The following is a 19,646-nucleotide window of genomic DNA, read 5'->3' on the forward strand; positions in this document are numbered from 1 at the left end:
CAACCGCCTGGACGGAAGCCAAGGGGGAAAAAACGCAGCTGCGATGCCGCCCAAGGAAGGCGAGCGCCGGCGATTGGCTCGACGTCGACCGTCTGTGCCGCGATAGGCCGGCTGAGGAAAGGGCCTCGCTAGCCTATTGGCTGGCTTTAGCAGGAGGGCGGCAGTAAGCAAGGTAGGTCGAGCGGGCGGAGCTTGGGTTTGAGAGAGTCGGGGGCGGCCTGAGGTGATTTTTGTGTGTGTCGCCGCCAGCCGAGCGGTGAAGTCCGGAGCGGACATGAGCGGCGGCGTGTACGGAGGGGGTAAGTTCTCCTCGGAGGGGGAGGGGCTGCTCCTCTTTCTCTCTCTCTCCCCCCCCTCCCTCCCCTCGGACCGTTAGGGCTGCTCGTGCCCCCGACTCGCTCTCTTCCCCGCGGGGAGGGGGAGGCTGCCGCCGCCGCTCGTCCGGCAGAGCCTGAAAAGGCGCCTGTGCCTTTAAGACGGGGCGACGGGAGGGAGAATTTCGTCCTGGGCAGCTTCTCCCCGCACCTTGAGGGGGAAAGCTTCCCTCTATATTTATTCCCTTTTCCAAGTTTAAAAACTTTTTAAAAAACTGAACGCTATTATTATTATTATTGTTATTTTAAATCTGAATGTAGGAAATATGTGAATTTTAAAAAAAGAAACGGGCTTAGATAACCATTATGAATCTGGGTAGGTTTGCCTGAAGGAGAAAAGCTTTTGCCTTCATATTAAAAAAGGGATTCCTGTGTTAATATTCAATTCATGAAATTTCTATACCGCTTGGTTGTAAAAAAAAAAAAAAAAAAACCAAACCCACACCCTCAAAGCGGTTTACGAAAAAGGAGAAAAACAACTCAATGATCACTTAACCAAGAAACCACTTGATTATTTAATTTTTCTACCGCTCACTATATTATAATGAGCTCTAAGGGGTGTACAGAAAGCTGTGGCAACAGCAGACAGCTTAAACAAAAATACAGAGTTGCATATAAAGACGTTGCATTTAATACAAAGTTATATATAAATCAGGGACGCAGGTGGCGCTGTGGGTTAAAGCCTCAGCGCCTAGGACTTGCCGATCGAAAGGTCGGCGGTTCGAATCCCTGCGGCGGGGTGCGCTCCCGCTGCTCGGTCCCAGCGCCTGCCAACCTAGCAGTTCGAAAGCACCTCCGGGTGCAAGTAGATAAATAGGGACCGCTTACCAGCGGGAAGGTAAACGGCGTTTCCGTGTGCGGCTCTGGCTCGCCAGAGCAGCGATGTCACGCTGGCCACGTGACCCGGAAGTGTCTCCGGACAGCGCTGGCCCCTGGCCTCTTAAGTGAGATGGGCGCACAACCCCAGAGTCTGTCAAGACTGGCCCATACGGGCAGGGGTACCTTTACCTTTACCTTTTATATATAAATCAGTGTCAATTCATTTTCCTTCTGGCGTACCTCTCCTTTGCAGGTTGCAGGTTCTCTCACCCAGAGTCCAAGCAAACTCAGCTCACCCACAGCCTTTCAGAACCATTAAAACATGACTTCTGTTTCAGTGTATCTGAAGAAGCGTGCATGCACAAGAAAGCTTATACCTAAAAATACTCAGTTGGTCTCTAAGGTGCTACCTTATAATTTTAAAATTCTTTTGGAAGGATTCTTTTCAAGACTTTCTTAGATCATACAACTTTTTTTGAAGACTTTTATTCTTTTAAGGGCGTTTTTAGGTTTTTAAGAAGAGTCTTTTAACTATCTTTTGAAAGAATTGTTTTAATTTACAGTGGTGCCCCGCAAGACGAACGCCTCGCAAGACGGAAAACCCGCTAGACGAAAGGGTTTTCCGTTTTGGAGGCGCATCGCAAGACGAAAATGTCTTGTGAGTTCCTGCGGGTTTTCCCCCCTTTCCCCCCCTTTTTCTAAGCCGCTTATCAGCTGATCCGCTAAGCCGCTAAGCCGCTAATAGCGCTAAGCCGTCAATGGGCTTGCTTCGCAAGACGAAAAAACCGCTAGACGAAGAGAATCGCGGAACGGATTCTTTTCGTCTTGCGAGGCACCACTGTATTTTGACTATGGCAGACCAATATGGCTACCTACTTGAATCTAGTATAACAGAAAGTAAAAAGCCACAGTAGAATAGACTGAAACGAATTAAAACTCATATAAACTTTCTGGCGCCTTCCTAGGCTCGTCTAAATAAGAATGTTTTCAGCAGACGTCAAGAAGAATGCAGTGATGGTGTCTGCCTGATATCAATAAGCGGGGAGTTCCAAAGTGTTTGTGCCACCAAGCTAAATGACCCAAGTTCTTACAGATGACGTGCGGATACTATGTGGCACCTATAAAAGTGCCAATTCCACCGACCGCAGTAGTTGAGTGGCACATATGGTTGCAGGCCATCTCATAGGTAATAGGTGTCGCCATTTTAGAAGGATATATTTGTCACAATGGGATCTGTAGAAAGAGCACTGTGTGCCTTTAAAAGCTTAAAGGTGGTCCTAATCTACAAAAGCCTATGGCACACTTTGCAGATTAATTCTGTGCGTAGATTTTTGGAAGCAACCTGCAGTCCCAATGTGATATTGGAAGATTGAAACCTTTTCTAGGTGTCCCACCGTTGTTCTTCTCTTTCGATGTCTTGAGATTTAGCCTTTTACCAATAAACACGTCTGATAAGGGTTTGTTTTTAAATCAACACAAATTGTGAATTTGTGTTTGCAGATGAAGTTGGCGCTCTGGTGTTCGACATTGGCTCCTATACAGTCAGAGCTGGCTATGCTGGGGAGGACTGCCCAAAGGTGAGAGCAGAAGTGAGACGTTAGATTGATCAATAGAATTTGGGTTTCCTGTGCAAAGAACTCCTGAAATACTTGTATATATTGTGGGATAACTCTGTATGCTGTAGCAAGGGACTTGAAATCCCTTGAGCAATGAATGATAGTCCAATAAAATAAGGTATATGAAGATCATGTACAAATGTACACAAAAATTTGTCTTCTGGAACCTCAGCTCAGGAGAGGTTATCATCAGTAGCTGTTTCGTTCCCCTCTGCTTTTTAAATAGTAGCATTTGCAATTTCTTGGTATCATGTTTCTGCAAAACACTGAGCCATTTCTTGTCATTACGCCTTTGAGCTGATGCCAATGACTGGGCTCAACAACTGGTTCTGCCCCGACTGGGCTAGGTGAACTGAAGCACTTCCAGAGACCTTCCTCTCCTGGAAAGCAGGTCTAAGTGCCCTGGACCCGCAACTGTCCATTGTGAGCACCAAACTCAGCAGAGTATAAACAACACGGAAGAAAGCTGTGAAGCATAACTTCTTTTATTTCTAATAGCTACTGCAAACTAAAAAACTAAAGAGCTACTGGCTTGCATGAGTGTTACAGCTCTCACTCAGCCATCTAATCTCTACATAGATAACACACAGACTCCCCACAGAGTCAGGCAGGAGCGGAAGAAGCGAAGAGCAGTTTCTGCTGCCTCCTTTCTGAAAACATCATATCAGGAGATTCTCGCAATGGGAGGGGGTGAAAATATCAACATTTCTCTCCCCTAACACACTTACTACCTACTGTCTTTCTTTTACCTGCCCTGCAATTTTCACCTAAGTAGTTTTTGTCTTTTTCTCTGCTTTGAATAAGTAGTCTTCATTTGACATGGCTCCCTAGAAATTCTTCCGTCGATTACTTCATGTTTTGGCCATATGTTTAGGGGAATATATTGACAAAGGTTGGAGTTTTTTTAAGAGGTTGTCCTGGTTTGAGGGGAATGTTATGGTGAGATGGCCCGGGCCAGAGGGAGGGATAAATGTGGGAGACCCATGTTTAAATCTCTGCTTGGCTGTGAATCTCAGTGACATGTTTTGGCCATGTCACCTTCTCAACTAGATCTGCTAGCTCTTGTAGTAAAATATTATGGGATTTGGGCAAGTGCAAGACAGAGCCTTATAAGCAGTTCAACGATAAATGCAGTTGCAGAGATTTCCCCCCACTCCACGTGTAGTGTGAAATCTTTCTTGAAAAGTGTTTAAATAATGTGCACATTGTATAAGTGAGCCAGATTATGGAAAGCCTGATGTATCAGAGAGTGTAGCTATATTTTCATTTTCCCCTCGGTGTTTAGCTAATCCTTTCACGCCCCATACAGAATAGAGGCATGACATGCCTAACATGTTGTAGGAATTTGAGGCAGTACTGATAACTTTCTTTCTCTTCCCCATTAGTTAGGCTTGATGCAAACAGACAATCTTTATGTAACTTTGTGCATTTTGTTTCCAAATCTCCCATTGTAGGTTGATTTTCCCACTGCCATTGGTGTGGTACTGGACCGGGATGATGGAAGCTCCATGATGGAAATTGATGGTGACAAAAGCAAACAAGGAGGCCCAACTTACTACATAGACACTAATGCATTGCGAGTTCCAAGGGAGAACATGGAAGCCATTTTACCTTTGAAAAATGGAATGAGTATGGTGCTTTGCATTTTCCTTTCCTTTTTTCTTAAATCTTGAGTATTGATTTCAGACACATCACAAAGCATTAACCTTTTTGCTCACAAAATGGCATTGTCCTGCTTTGTGAGAATGTTTGATCTGGAGTTGAAAAGAAGTTTATTCTGGTGGTTTTTGGGCCAAGCGTTTAAAGTTTTCTAGATCTACTGAAAAGCTGTGGATATTCCCTTTAGCTTATGTTGATATGTTTTGAAATAGGTTTTCCTGTTTAGTTTGTAAAGCTGGTTATGGGAAGAATATAACTGCTTAAATGGCAGTGTGTTTTGAAAAACATTCCCCTGTCCTGTCAAGGTTTATCTGTTCTCCCTTTTCTTTAAATATTCTACTTATTTGGAAAGGCAGTAGCCAAGTGCAGAGACTATGCTTAATCATAGTTATCAGTGACCGTGGTTTGTTACCTGACTCCTAACAAGATGCCAGATGCACGGTGAAACAGTGGTTTAGTGTGCTTGACTAGGACATTCTCCAAATAACCATGTTCAAAAAGGCACCAATGGGACACTGAAGGTAGAACATCTGGAGAGTTGGAGAACCTTCCTTGACCCATGGTGGTTTTTTTAAAAAAATGCAGATGTATTGCTTAATCATGGATAATGCAAACATTGTTTGCAAACCCTCTTCATATTAGTTTCACATCCTAATTTCCAGCCAACTGTCTGGTATGCACATAACACTAAACCAAGCTTTGGTTCCTTGTAAGGAATACAAACCATCACTAAGCTTTGTGTCTGCAGAGGACCAGTATCGCTTTGAAAGTGAACTGTTGTCAATTAGCAAGGAGATTGTCTTGTACATTCTTAAATAATCTGATTGTACAGTTGCCTCATAGGGTTATTCCTGCACCAGTGCTTACAATGTAGTATAGTTAGAATCCTTTAATCTCTTAGGGCTGTGAGATTGGCTTGAATGCTGTGTACTTTGATTCTTTAGATACAGGATTTCACTGGTGCAAGGATGGAAGCATGACTAGAATCTCTCATCCTCCTTCCTGACTCCTATACTGTCCACATGCTCAGCCTTGCACTGATAATATGCTTCACGTTGCATACACGCCTAAACTAGAGCAGCACCTCCAGCAAAAGCAGCAGGTTTAATTTATTTTTATGTTGTTACAGTTGAGGACTGGGACAGCTTCCAAGCCATTTTGGATCACACCTACAAGATGCACATTAAATCTGAAGCTGCTTTGCATCCCGTTCTAATGTCTGAAGCGCCAGTGAGTAAAAACCCAGTTTCTTTCCTTGAAATAGCCCATCAAATTTTGAAGCATAGAAGGCAGTTTGACTGTTGTGAAGCTTGCAAACTTGGGGGTGGAAAGGGGAAGAGCAAATAACTCAAAAACCAGGACTTGGTAAAAGAACCTATCAAGATGAACTGTAATATCTGTGACTAGATTGCCTGTATGGACATGCTAGAAATGGTTATGAGCACTGCCAGAGAAGAAATGTCAGCACTGAGGAAGTTGTGGGCATGGAAAGGGGAGTAGCAGAAAGGGATGATCGATCTACCCACCCAAAACACCAAAGCAAGTAGTCTGTATCCCCAGGTGGAGAGGTTTGGAGCCTGATTTCTCACAACTTTTTGGATTATCCCTGTAAACCTGAATGTGCAGGGGGAAAACATCATGACGGGGGTTATTTAAGGGTTATGTCATATGGATTATTCAAATTAAATGTGGACACAGACAGCTGCGAGCACAAAGTAAACTCAGTGTAGACAAGCCCTTCCTCTCTCAAGTGATTTATTTCTGTTGCCTTCCTACTCTTAGTTTGTTTCTTTCCTTTTAACTATGGTTTGAAAAGCCACTGTAAACTATAGTTTTAGCTTGTGATTTACGGCTCAAATGCTATATTGATGCACATATAATATGAGATGTGGTCTACTCTGGGAAGGAAGTCACTTGAGAGAAAATGCAGAGATAGCATCAGGTTCCAATTTCAAGCCATAGTTTGCAGGAAGCTGATATTTTGTCTGCATTAGGCTCAAGTGATGCTTCTGCATGAACCTGCCCACTGATTTGTAAATAGGGAAGTAACTCACTTTCCTGCCTGACATATTATTGCACTGTGAACATTTAAACAACCTGTTCTGAGTGTGACATATTTCTGCTCAAGTTATAGGTGAATTTGTTTTTTTATCTTTGCACTCTTGTAGTGGAACACCAGAGCCAAGCGTGAGAAATTGACGGAGCTGATGTTTGAACATTACAATATCCCTGCTTTCTTCTTGTGCAAAACTGCAGTTCTCACAGCGTATCCCAAACATGTTAATGAATAAGTGGACATCATTACAGAGCTTTTTGCACTTTTATAGAAAAAAACAAACATAACATATTTTTCTGTGTATAAGACTAGGTTTCCCCCCCCTAAAAAGTAATGTCCAAAATTTGGGGGCGTCTTATACACAGGGGCCATCCTCCCCCATTTTCTTAAATTGGATTCCCCAAAAATAGGGGGCATCTTATACATGGGGGTGTCTTATAGACGGAAAAATATGGTACTGTTTTTAACATTTAAACCAAGGTGTTGTCACTGTGCTAGTCTCAAAGATGGGTTGGTTATATTTATTGGGTTGTAACCAAAGTTATCTCTCGGCTGATATTAAGGCTTCTGTCAGCTGGAAGGGAAGCGATTTCCAGTGATTACCTCAATCCTCTGGAGTATATTGGGAGGAGGGGGGATATTAAAAGACCCTTCCCTCTCTGCTCTGCTGTTGAAAGACATACAATCAGCTGAGCAACCCCGTTGGATTTCAGCCTTGCCAAATTCATTCTCCAGACAGAAATAAAAGACCCTAAGGTCTGAATTAACTTTGTATATACTAAGCTGCTTAGTATTGCTTATTGAAATTGTTTTTACCCTGCTTCTCAGTGAAAAGGTTCCTATAATAAGCATGCTTTTAAAGCTTTTTTTCTGCCTGGAGAAAGCCTTCTTGAATGGCAGGGTAGGGTATGGTAGGGTGTAAACTATGGTATCATCGCATCAGATGTCAAAGCGATAAACAACTACCTGACATTCAGAAGACATCTTAAGGCAGCCCTGTTCAGGGAAGTTTTTAATGTGTGACATTTTGGTGTTTTTTTGGTCTCTGTGGAAGCCGCCCAGAGTGTCTGGGGAAACCCAGCCAGATGGGCGGGGTACAAATAAATATTATTATTCTTATTATTATTCTTATTATTATTATGTGTGTGTGTATGTATGAATGAATAAAACTCAACAGGAGGAATAAATTGCCCATTCAGATGGTGTAAGAATTAAATGATATAATCCTTTCAGGAACTGGAGATTGGTGTTTGAGTTTCAAGCAATAATGCAGCTCAATCCTATGCATATTTATTTAGAAGCAGGTCCCCCCACTGAGTTCGGTAGAGCTTACACCCCAGCAAGTATGGATAGAATTGTAACCATAGTGTAAGTATATATTTTTCTTAGCTGCCTTCCCCAAAGCTGCATGTAATTTTGACAAGAAAGGATGTGCCCTATCAGGTCCAAGAGCAAAATGAACTGCAGTGCCATTTGTGTTTATGTTGTACCCAAATCCCATTGTCTTCCTTAACCCTTCCAACTAGCTTTGCTAATGGCAGATCCACAGGCTTGATCCTGGATAGCGGAGCAACCCACACCACTGCCATCCCAGTGCATGATGGATACGTGCTCCAGCAAGGTAAGCATTCTTCCAGAGGAGTTGGTAGAAATCTTGGCTGCCCCGTTAATAAGTGAGGTTCAGGACAAACAGACGAGAGGATTCCTTTGCCCAACACAGGATTAAATCATTTGAGGAATTCCCCCCCCCCCCAAGATGTGGTGATGGGTTGCCGGCTTAGATCGATCGATCCTTCATGAGCTTCTTTTTAAGGCATCAATATAAGCCAAAATTCAACCTTTGTAGGTATACTCTTGAGTACCAGACGCTAAAGAACAAGGCCAGAAAAGGGTCATCTTTTTCATGTTTTGTTTGTGTGCTTGTGCAGGGGCATCTAAGAGCCTCTGCTAAAGAAAGAGCGCCAGACTAGAGGCCTCAGTCCACTCTTTTTTAAAAAAACACCACCACCACCAAACCCTCTCCCCTGTTATTGTCGTAAGACCAATGTATTCAAACTTTACAAAACAGATACCTTACACTTTAATGTAACATCTTTCGTTTGCATTTTGTATGTTACCCCTTGCCTGAGTCCGAGGGCATCTGCTCTGTGAAGTCGCTTACCATCTTTATTCTGCAGCCTGGTTGCTCTTGAAGGGGGCGGTTTGTGTAGCAGAATGCTCTTCCAGTCTGCTATTGGGCTGGAGAACAGAGGTCCCTGAGAACGCAGAAGCCAGTTGGCCTGCTACTAAGGAAATAGCTCTGTTTATTTGGGGTGGGGGTGACTTCCTGCATGCAAAATGTGATATTGGAAGATTGAAACCTTTTCTAGGTGTCCCACTTGTGTTCTGCATTTGCAGGCATTGTGAAATCACCTCTGGCTGGGGATTTCATTACGATGCAGTGCAGAGAACTGTTTCAGGAAATGAATGTGGAGATAATCCCTCCATATATGATCGCATCAAAGGTAATAGATTATATTGGAAAGAATGAAAGGGGTTGTTTGCTTTGTGTGTATGTTGGCTGCTTTTGTGAGCCTCTCCTCCAGTCCAGGCAGTATTTCTCAAGTGTTTTGAACTTGGGAGCACCTCTTGAACCTCTGCCTTGTAGGGCCCCCAAAAACAAACAGTTTGCACGCGTGTTCATCTCTCATTTATACAGGGCCTTCAGATCATTTGGCTGAGAAATGTTCAGTGAGGAATGCTCAAGTGCACGTGAGCCACCCCTTAGATTTTAGGGCTGGAATGAGCAATTGGGTACTGTATATAAAGAGCAGCACCTAGCTCTCCCATTACCCTGGGGGATGGGTTGGTGGTTGGGTCTGGTTTGTTATTGATGTATTTAGTGTATAAGGAGTTTTTGTTTTTGTTATTAAAACCTTGTTTAAGTTATTTTTGAGTCCCTTTTTAATGCATGGTCTCCCCAGCAAGCTCTCTGCAGCACTTCTAAACTGCAAATAGCCAACAATGTCCACCACTTGGTTCTGATGGTTCTAGGTGAACAATCGGTTTGACTTTTGGTAAGGCAGCTGTGAAGGAATCACCCAACAAACCTGCAAGACAGGCTGCTGAACCGCACTCCTTTCTGCTTTACAACTGTCACCAAAAGTTGCAAGGAGAGGTACTGCCAGCTGAGTGAGCTCCAGACAGTTCCCCCTTGTCTTTCTCAGATCAAGGCCTGTAGCAAAACCAAACAATCTGGCACACAGAATAATATACCTTGCGTAATCAGTAGGAAGCCAAAAGCCTGAATCCGATTTAGAAACTTGTATGGTGAAATTGAAGAAAGTCTTGTGGGTCCCATTGGAAATGAAATCAACAAGGGTTCTCTAGATACTCAAGATGAGACAACTTAGAGAGAATCAACAGAACAAAGCTTCAACCAGACACTGTGCTTAAACAACTTTCACAACAAATTGTACCCCCTTTTAATACCCTAGAGTAACATAGAGGGAAGGAAGGAAAGATGGACAGGAGAAGGGAAATTTCTCTAATCAGGAGGGCGGAAGGGTGTTGGAAGTAAATGTCACGTAGCACCTAAGGACAGGGCTGATTAGTGCTTGCCAACACGGGAAGGTGAGAATTGGAGGGACAGCTCCCTTATTGACTGGTTGAAAAAGCTCATGAAACCAAGGCTCATCCTGTGGATTTGTGGAAAGACAACAAAGAAGTTGGAATACAGGCCCTGTATTCTTGGCCTTTGTTAAATAACGTATTGGAATGTGGACACTTTGAACTGACCCTGATTTGCTGTTGCAGGAAGCCGTTCGTGAGGGTTCTCCAGCAAACTGGAAGAGAAAAGAGAAATTGCCGCAAGTCACAAGAACGTGGCACAATTACATGTGCAATGTGAGTATGTTCTTCCAGGTCTACAAAGAAAATAATTTTGGAAATATGCCTTGCGCTAGATAGGATTCCTCTGCTAGAGGTAACTTGGGAGATGAGGGATCTGTGGCCCTCCAGGTCTTCTCAAGACTTCTACCTTTCATCAGTTGCAGCCAGCTGGCCAGTGGTTGGCAGTGATGGGAGTTGTCAAACAACATCTTGGCGCTGGGTGGGTAGGGGAGCATAGGGTCCCTACCCTGCCCTAAATACACTCAGATATAACTAGCACTTGTGAATGTGTTAGGTTTGCATAATCAGGAACAGTGCTTAAAAAAAATGGGGAATGGCAGAAAAACTCGAGAGTCTGTTCTTGCAGTGGCCGACCAGATGCCTGTGGGAAACCCAAGCACAAGAGCACTCTCTCCTCTCGCAGTTTCCAGCAATTGGTTTTCAGAAGCATACTATGTAGACAGAGCATAGCCATCATGATTAGTAGCCATTGATTGCTTTTCCATAAACTTTTCTACTTGTCGAGAGCCAGTGTGGTGTACTGGTTAAGAGTGGTAGTCTCGTAATCTGGGGAACCGGGTTCGCGTCTCTGCTCCTCCACATGCAGCTGCTGGGTGACCTTGGGCCAGTCACGCTTCTCTGAAGTCTCTCAGCCCCACTCACCTCACAGAGTGTTTGTTGTGGGGGAGGAAGGGAAAGGAGAATGTTAGCCGCTTTGAGACTCCTTCGGGTAGTGATAAAGCGAGATATCAAATCCAAACTCTTCTTTTTTAAAGAAATCCATGTTGGTGGTCTTCACTGCCTCCTGTGGGAGTGAGTTCCGTAGTCTAATAATGCTCTGCATGAAGAAGTACTTTCTTTTATCTGTTCTGAATTTTATCTTCCAAAATTCCGCTTCATTGGATGATCCCAAGTTTTAGTGTTACGAGAGAGAGACTTCCCCATGCCATAATTTTATAAACGTCTATTGTGTAGATACTCATCTTTTCTCTAAACTAAAAAGTCTGAAATGTTGTAACCTTTCCTCTTTGAGGAGTTGCTCCACCCTCTTGATCATTTGGGTTGTCCTTTTCTGAACCTTTTCCAACCCAGCAATATATTTTTTGAGGTCAGGCAACTAGAACTGTATGTAGTATGTGGGTCAATGGGAGAGAAAAGATGAAAGCAGTAATATAATAAAGCCTATGTATGATGGTGTGATTGAATCTCTTGTTTTAGGTCATCATTGTTCTAAATTAAAAATTTCTGTCATCCTGGAGTTCCCATGTATAGCAACGTGGAAACTTGAGAATTGCAGGATATTGCAGCTTGATTACTGTGAAGGTTTATCCCAGGGGTGGGTAGCCTTCATTTCTTAGGTCTGCTTTAGTATACTTTACAGGTTCTGCCTTAATTTTGAAGATGGAAGTACTGTTGTGGGGGCAGGAAGAGAAACCTCTATGGCATTTTATTTGTAGCTAATGCAGACATTTCCCATCAAAGATTTGTCCTCCTGTAACTCTGAACCAGGTTTCACAGATTCTTCTGGGGATTCTCCACTCTCCATGGGTCATCTACTCCAACTCGTTGAGATATTACAGATATATGTCAATGTTTCTGTCTGCCTAGGATTCTCTTGTATGGTCCACAGTTCCTCCTTTCTTTGGTCTTCTGGTGTTTGGAACATGAAACCTCATACTTGTTTCTTTTCAATACTTTCTCCTCCACAGTGTGTGATCCAGGACTTCCAGGCTTCTGTCCTCCAAGTGTCTGATTCAACTTATGATGAGCAGTATGTTCTTTTAAAATTATTTTCCACTTTACAATGGCTAACTTAAGTAACTGGGTGATTTCCAACCTGAGCCTGTGAACATCATACTAAATTATTGTTTAGCGTTACAAGAATGAGCCTCTCCTCTCGCTGGGCTTGCACTTTTTCCTACAAGCCACCCCAGCAGGGTGTAAGGAAGAATTTGGAAGCTTTTGGTTCTGTCTTTGATTAACCGCAACTTGACATGTTGTCAACACTGGACAAACTGTGGTTAATCTTAATTCTGGCTATGAAAACAAACCAACTTCAAACCATAGGGTGATACTCAATTAATTTTTTTCTCAGAGTAGACACATTGAAATTAATAGTCATGGCTAAGTCAGGTTCATGAATTTCAGTAGGTCTACTTGTGAGTGAAACTTAGTTGAGTGCCACCCATGGTTTATGAAGCTGACTTGTTTTCACTAACCATAGCTGAGGATAACAACAATTTAGGGCAGGTAAAAGTTGCTTAAAGACAACCAGCAAGCAAGCAGTTTCTTAAAAAGACAGAAACACTTTTTTCAACCTCATGCAGAGCTGTTCAAACTTGGCATCAAGGATGCGGGACATTGTTCGCATTGACAGCTCTGCCAGTGTCCCCTTAGAATGGTGGACTAGAACCTGAGAGACCAGGGTTTGAATCTTCACTCAGCCATGAAACACTCTGGGTGACCTTGAGCTAGTTGCTGCCTCTCAGCCGAATCTACTGCAAAGGGTTGTTGTGCAGATGACATGGGGAGGAGAACCATGTACACCACCTTGAGATCCTTGGTAGAAAAGGTGGTATATAAATGTCACAAACAAACATTTAACATAAGAATAACCTGTTGGATCAGGCTAATGGCCTGTGTAGTCCAGCACCAGATGCTTGTGGGAAACCCAACAATGAACATCCATAAAAATGGCAAAAGTGGTTTATTTCCCAAATAGGTTTTTATCTTAAACAATTACAATCACCATAAATAAAGAATTCACTTGTAATAATATGTCAGTGGTTCAGTGTTCATTTCTTCTCTTTCCAAAATAGATTTTATCTTAAACAATTGCAAGCGCAGTAAATAAAGAGTCCACTTGTGATATACCAGTGGTTTAGATTTCTGACGTTTTGTTGCTAAATAGGTGTAAGGGGTGCAAGCTAGCCAGCCAGGCCAACCCCTCCTTCCCAGCGTTCCAGTTTTAATAGTTAGTGAAACTGTTGGGCAGAGTTTCTTAGTGGTCAAGGGATGAGACTGTGAAAAGAACTTGTAGAGCAAGGAAGAAAAAGAAAAACAAGGGCAACATGGAAATCTTGGGAGAGGGTAGGGAATTGTTTGGATATGGGAGGGGTACATTGCTCTAATCCCTTCCATGCCACAAAGATCTCTGGGTGGCCTTCATCAGTTCCCTGTTTCCTGGGATTGTTGCAAGAAAAATTTGGTAAGAAGTGCAATTTGCTGTGTTGTGCATAAGAACTGGGAAAGAAAAACCTGGCAACGGTTGAATACCTTCTAAAAACAAGTTTTTTTCCTGCTCTCCAGGGTGGCTGCACAAATGCCCACGGTACATTACGAATTCCCCAATGGTTACAACTGTGACTTTGGTGCTGAGCGGCTAAAAATTCCTGAAGGCTTGTTTGACCCTTCCAATGTAAAGGTAAAACTCAGCAGGACAGTATGTGAGATTGCATTTTGTGTGCAAGCATCTAGCTACGTTATGGAAGTATATGTTGTTGTTCAGTCGTTTAGTCGTGTCCGACTCTTCGTGACCCCATGGACCAGAGAACGCCAGGCACTCCTGTCCTCCACTGCCCCCCGCAGCTTGGTCAGACTCATGCTTGGTAACCTCGAAAACACTATCCAACCATCTCGTCCTCTGTCGCCCCCTTCTCCTTGTGCCCTCCATCTTTCCCAACATCAGGGTCTTCTCCAGGGAGTCTTCTCTTCTCATGAGGTGGCCAAAGTACTGGAGCCTCAGCTTCACAATCTGTCCTTCCAGTGAGCACTCAGGGCTGATTTCCTTCAGAATGGAGAGGTTTGATCTTCTTGCAGTCCATGGGACTCTCAAGAGTCTCCTCCAGCACCATAATTCAAAAGCATCAATTCTTCGGCGATCAGCCTTCTTTATGGTCCAGCTCTCACTTCCATACATCACTACTGGGAAAACCATAGCTTTAACTATACGGACCTTTGTTGGCAAGGTGATGTCTCTACTTCTCAAGATGCTGTCTAGGCCTGTCATTGCCCTTCTCCCAAGAAGCAGGCGTCTTTTAATTTCGTGGCTGCTGTCACCATCTGCAGTGATCATGGAGCCCAAGAAAGTAAAATCTCTCACTGCCTCCATTTCTTCCCCTTCTATTTGCCAGGAGGTGATGGGACCAGTAGCCATGATCTTCGTTTTTTTGATGTTGAGCTTCAGACCATATTTTGCACTCTCCTCTTTCACCCTCAATAAAAGGTTCTTTAATTCCTCCTCACTTTCTGCCATCAAGGTTGTGTCATCTGCATATCTGAGGTTGTTGATATTTCTTCCGGCAATCTTAATTCCGGCTAGGGATTCATCCAGCCCAACCTTTCACATGATGAATTCTGCATATAAGTTAAATAAGCAGGGAGACAAAATGCAGCCTTGTCGTACTCCTTTCCCAATTTTGAACCAGTCAGTTGTTCCATATCCAGTTCTAACTGTAGCTTCTTGTCCCACATAGAGATTTCTCAGGAGACAGATGAGGTGATCAGGCACTCCCATTTCTTTAAGAACTTGCCATAGTTTGCCATGGTCGACACAGTCAAAGGCTTTTGCATAGTCAATGAAGCAGAAGTAAATGTCTTTCTGGAACTCTCTAGCTTTCTCCATAATCCAGCGCATGTTTGCAATTTGGTCTCTGGTTCCTCTGCCTCTTCTAAATCCAGCTTGCACTTCTGGGAGTTCTCGGTCCACATACTGCTTGAGCCTTCCTTGTAGAATTTTAAGCATAACCTTGCTAGCGTGAGAAATTAGTGCAATTGTGCGATAGTTGGAGCATTCTTTGGCACTGCCCTTCTTTGGGATTGGGATGTAGACTGATCTTCTCCAATCTTCTGGCCACTGCTGAGTTTTCCAAACTTGCTGGCAAGTATATAGTATATAGGAAGTATATATGGAAGTATATAGGAGTCCGTAAAGTTAAATGTCCTGAAATCTTTTTAACTGTTTTAAACAATTTGGGGAAGATAAGAAACAGCAGGATATTTGGAACTTCAGATGAACCAGAATGTGTCTTGTGTTACATTTCTCATAGCATTACATCAGGGGTGGGGGACTTCTGGTCTCTGGTCCACATTAGATCTGGCAGGGGTCCCATGAGGCCAAGTCACGTCTATCTGCCTTGCCTCTGAAATTGCATGTGATTTCAGGTGCGAGGCAGGTGAAGGTGTGGCTACCATCACTTTGAAATTGTGTTGAAACAACTTGCAAACGGATGCCATTTTCAGCTTGCCACCTGATTCCATAATAGTGCCAGGTCATCAACAGGTGATTGGGGGAGGTGGGATGGGGGCAGGAAGGATCTGGTCTGCCAGCTGGATCCAGTTCCCCATCCTTGCATTATATGAGTGACAGACCATGAAGCATCCTTTCCTACAAGTGGTATATTTTTTCTCATATCCTCACTGTTTTGTAGAACTGGTCAGCTACCAAGCTAGCACAGCTCACCAGCCATGTATTGCAGCCCATTGGGAGGTTGATAAACCTCTGTTGTTTTGCTTTCTGTCTGGGATTGCAAATACAGTATATGGGTGGTCAGCTGGTTTGATGGGTCATATATTGTACTGCTCTGATGAAGATTTTCTCTTTCCCAGAAATACCCACACGCAAGACCATTATGACTTGCCCTCTGATAAAATCCATTGTTAGCAGACTGGGACTTACCTGTTGAAAGGAAAGATCCACTCTTGCCTTATTTTGGAGCAAGTTTAGTAGCAGTTCTAAACTGGATAATAAGTTGGGAAGAAATATTTTATTTTTATTATAATAATTTTGGTGAATGGGCAGTGAGGTACACACTAACAGTATTTGGGTCTCCCCAACAGCATTTTCAGATTTTGCCACAGTTTGTTCTCCCTACTGCTTGTGCAAGAGATTTCATGGGCTTTGTGCTTTTTTTTAAAAAATGGGCAAACTCTCACACACTGAGAAGATCTGGCCAGGCAAGGATCCTCAAGAGCTACAGCCCCCTCCTCAACCAATGTACCTCCTGCCTATGGGGCTGAAAAAAATGCATACAGGGCATATTGTCACACTGTTATCAATTTGAGTCTACTATAATAGCATTAACTTGCCATTTTCTTTCTTCCCTCTCCAGGGTTTATCTGGTAACACAATGCTTGGCGTGAGCCATGTGGTGACTACAAGTGTTGGGATGTGTGATATCGACATCAGGCCAGTAGGTATTAGTTAGGCATGGTGGTTTAATAGAAAATAGACCAGGGAGCGATTCCCTTTCCTTAGCTAAAATTCAAAGTGCAGGATTGACCCGTGCCCTGAATAGTGATCTGCTCCACACAATGCTGTTAAAAGCCTGCTTGCATTCCTCAAGGGAGAGCTGGTGTAATGTCTTGCCTTGGCAACAAACTTGCTTTGTCACCTTAGGGGAGCTACTGCTCTTTCAGGCTCAGCCCTTCCCATCTGCAAGGCAGTGGTGGTCACACTGAATTGATGTAAGATAGATAGATATAGACTTGGCCTGTCGGCTACACAAATAAAGTCTATATCTATCTATCCTGACTTGATGTAAGATAATGTTGAAGTGCTTTGCATGTCCTCTAAAATACTGCATAAATGTTAGCTGGTGTGTGTTGATAATACATTAAGAACGTAGAACTCTGACTTATGTCAGGCTATTTGTCCAGGTGGCCCAAGCTTGTTTATCATCTGACCAGAAAGATAACCGGAACCTTTTAAAGGGGAGGTACCAGGGCTTGGACCCAGGTTCTGCTGTGTGCAAGACATATGCTCTAACCACTGAGCCAAAGTCCGTATTTCTAGTAGTTTGAAATGATTTACCCTACCTTTCCATCCATGCAACCCCTGAAGGTAGCCAGCAATCAGTTACTACATTTAAATGGACCTGAAAATGAACAAAATCCCAATCAACAACATTCAAAAAGAGAAGCAGCAAACCCAGGCAGATGGTTAGTTACCACCCAGGCATTATGACCTTACATCTAAAGGCAATGGCTAATGGGCAGATTACTCTGCCCCGTGGGTGCCACTACTGAAAGGCCCTGCCCCAGGCCATAACTCAGCCGGCTGGTAGGATATGGAGCAGGGCTTCTGATCTAAACGTATGAGTAGGTTTATGGGCAAGGAGGTGGCCCTCCTATGTCTCAGGTGGTCAGGCTGATCCTGTGCTCTTGAGGATTGCAGCCCTGTATATTGCAACTCACTTCCATTGCAACAGATAAGATATACTTTTGAGTAAGAGTGCCTAAGACCACAATGTAAAATGTGAAGCTAGGATTCCCTGTAGTGCCGTTTTCCCTGAAATGGCAGAAACTAAACTGGGCTGGGGTTGCCATTTTCATGGTCCAACACAGCTTGATTCCCCTGCATACCCGCATTCTGTATTGTTGCTTTGCTCCCCAGTCATCTTCACCACCTCTATCAGAAGAATGAGCAAATGTAGAAAGTCCATGAATAGATATTAATGTTGTCCATGCTAGATTCATTTCTCAGGCTTCTGGTGAATTAGGAATTCCCATCTGCCAAACTCTGGGTTTTAGTATGGAATTATCTGGGCTTCCTATGTAGCTTTGAAGAATTTACCTAGTGGGAAAGTTAATTTCTTGTGTCTTCTGCACTGGAACCACTCACAGGTCTTAAGCATGCTAGTTATTTTTTCTTATACTGTTTTATCAGCAGAGTGAAGTTGTGACTTGTTTCTTTCAGTATATGTATCTGTGCTGTGAAGGGCAACAGAGAAAAAAAATACCATTATAATGAGTCCTGCCTTTGTTCTCCAGGGTCTCTATGGGAGTGTGATTGTAGCAGGAGGGAACACCCTACTACAGAGCTTTACAGACAGACTAAATAGAGAACTGTCTCAGAAAACACCTCCGGTGAGTGGCTACCAAACAGCGAACATTTTCCTTGTACTTCTTAAATGTGTGCAGGTATTTGGCTATTGGAACAGTGCTCCTGCCAAACACGAGACCGGTGAACTGCAAAGATAATGCTTCTAGGCATATACAAGCCTGTAGCTTGGGCATTCCTCAGATAGCCCTTTGGATCTGGGCCAATTTAAAATGACAATAAATACTTTATTCTCTTTTGATTTCAGAGCATGCGACTGAAGTTGATAGCGAACAATACAACAGTAGAGCGAAGGTTTAGTTCCTGGATTGGTGGATCCATTTTGGCTTCTTTGGTTAGTAGATCGATAAGGCTTGATTGGTGGGGAAGCAGCGCTGCTCAAAAATGTTACCCAAGAAGATTTGGGTGAGACTTAACACCAGTGGGGAGAGTTTGCTAATGGGGAGAAATCTGATGGACCAAGAGCGTGTGTGTGTGTGTAGGAACGGTAAAGCAATTTCCCCATTGGAAACTACTATAGGCGTGATTACTATTCAAAAAGCCTTCTTGAGGAACAAGATCAGATCTGAACTGCCTTGTTTCTCCTTGCTTGTTGTTTTTAGAGCAGTGACAACCAATGTGGTTCCCTGTGGATATTGTGGGACTCCAGCTGGCCAGTTGGACACCTAGGAATTCCACAAGCCCAACATGAGAATAATTCTTTTCAGCTTCCTTTCATTATGGTCTCTATTTCATACTCTGCACTATCCTTTCGAAGAAAAGGCTACCATCTTCGGTTTTGTCTCTTGCAGGGGACCTTCCAGCAGATGTGGATCTCCAAGCAAGAATACGAAGAAGGAGGGAAGCAATGTGTAGAAAGAAAATGCCCATAAAAACCTGTTTTTTTTATTATAAAAAAAAGACAGCTGCCTTCCCTAGCGCTTCTAATATTGGATAGCTTTAGCATACTCAGGAATCAAAAGTTTTGTCTTTTTTGTAGGAAATGTATACTTTTTTGTGCATTCTGCAATCTCCTCTTTTTAACAAACCATAGGTATTTTAAAAGGCCAACATTCTGTCACAGCAGATGGATGCCCACATCCTTTGTAAATGCAATAACTCTTATACAAACTCTTTTTATAATTTTTGTATAGATATATATTTTCTGCAAAATTCCCGTCCCCCCACTGGAAACGAAGCTATAAACTGTGGATGTAATCTCCTGCCTTTCCGAGAAATGTGTCTACTTTCAGACTAGTCTTCCTTGTTACGTTGGCCTTAATAAATTCCTCTAGTTTGTCTTAGAGTCCCTTTGTGTTTGTTTCAGAGAAATTCTATTTTACATTCACACAACTCATTAAATGAGGGGAGAATGGATGGTACTCAGTTCTTGGTTGAACTAATCCCTGCCTTTAATACTACTGTTTGCTAGA

The 19,646-nt window shown here is 43.1% G+C and overlaps 1 protein-coding gene across 2 annotated transcripts; it reads left to right on the forward strand.

Moving 5' to 3' along the window:
• Positions 1 to 140: 140 nt before the first annotated feature.
• On the forward strand, positions 141 to 19,519 carry ACTL6A (actin like 6A). 2 transcript variants are annotated; one of them, XM_079978136.1, is made up of 14 exons: positions 141 to 299; positions 2,694 to 2,770; positions 4,264 to 4,438; positions 5,598 to 5,698; positions 6,637 to 6,734; positions 8,051 to 8,145; positions 8,922 to 9,028; positions 10,320 to 10,409; positions 12,104 to 12,165; positions 13,704 to 13,818; positions 16,505 to 16,585; positions 18,165 to 18,260; positions 18,482 to 18,568; positions 19,026 to 19,519. In XM_079978136.1, exons 1-14 carry the CDS (start codon positions 275 to 277, stop codon positions 19,104 to 19,106), a joined length of 1,290 nt encoding a protein of 429 aa, XP_079834262.1. In that variant the 5' UTR covers positions 141 to 274; the 3' UTR covers positions 19,107 to 19,519. The 2 variants fall into 2 exon arrangements, with proteins under 2 accessions (XP_079834262.1, XP_079834263.1); XM_079978137.1 differs by lacking the exon at positions 141 to 299 and adding an exon at positions 525 to 690.
• The last annotated feature ends 127 nt before the right edge of the window (positions 19,520 to 19,646 follow it).

The sequence above is a fragment of the Podarcis cretensis genome (assembly GCF_951804945.1).
Source record: "Podarcis cretensis genome assembly, chromosome: 5".
NCBI classification, from domain to species: Eukaryota; Metazoa; Chordata; class Lepidosauria; order Squamata; family Lacertidae; genus Podarcis; species Podarcis cretensis.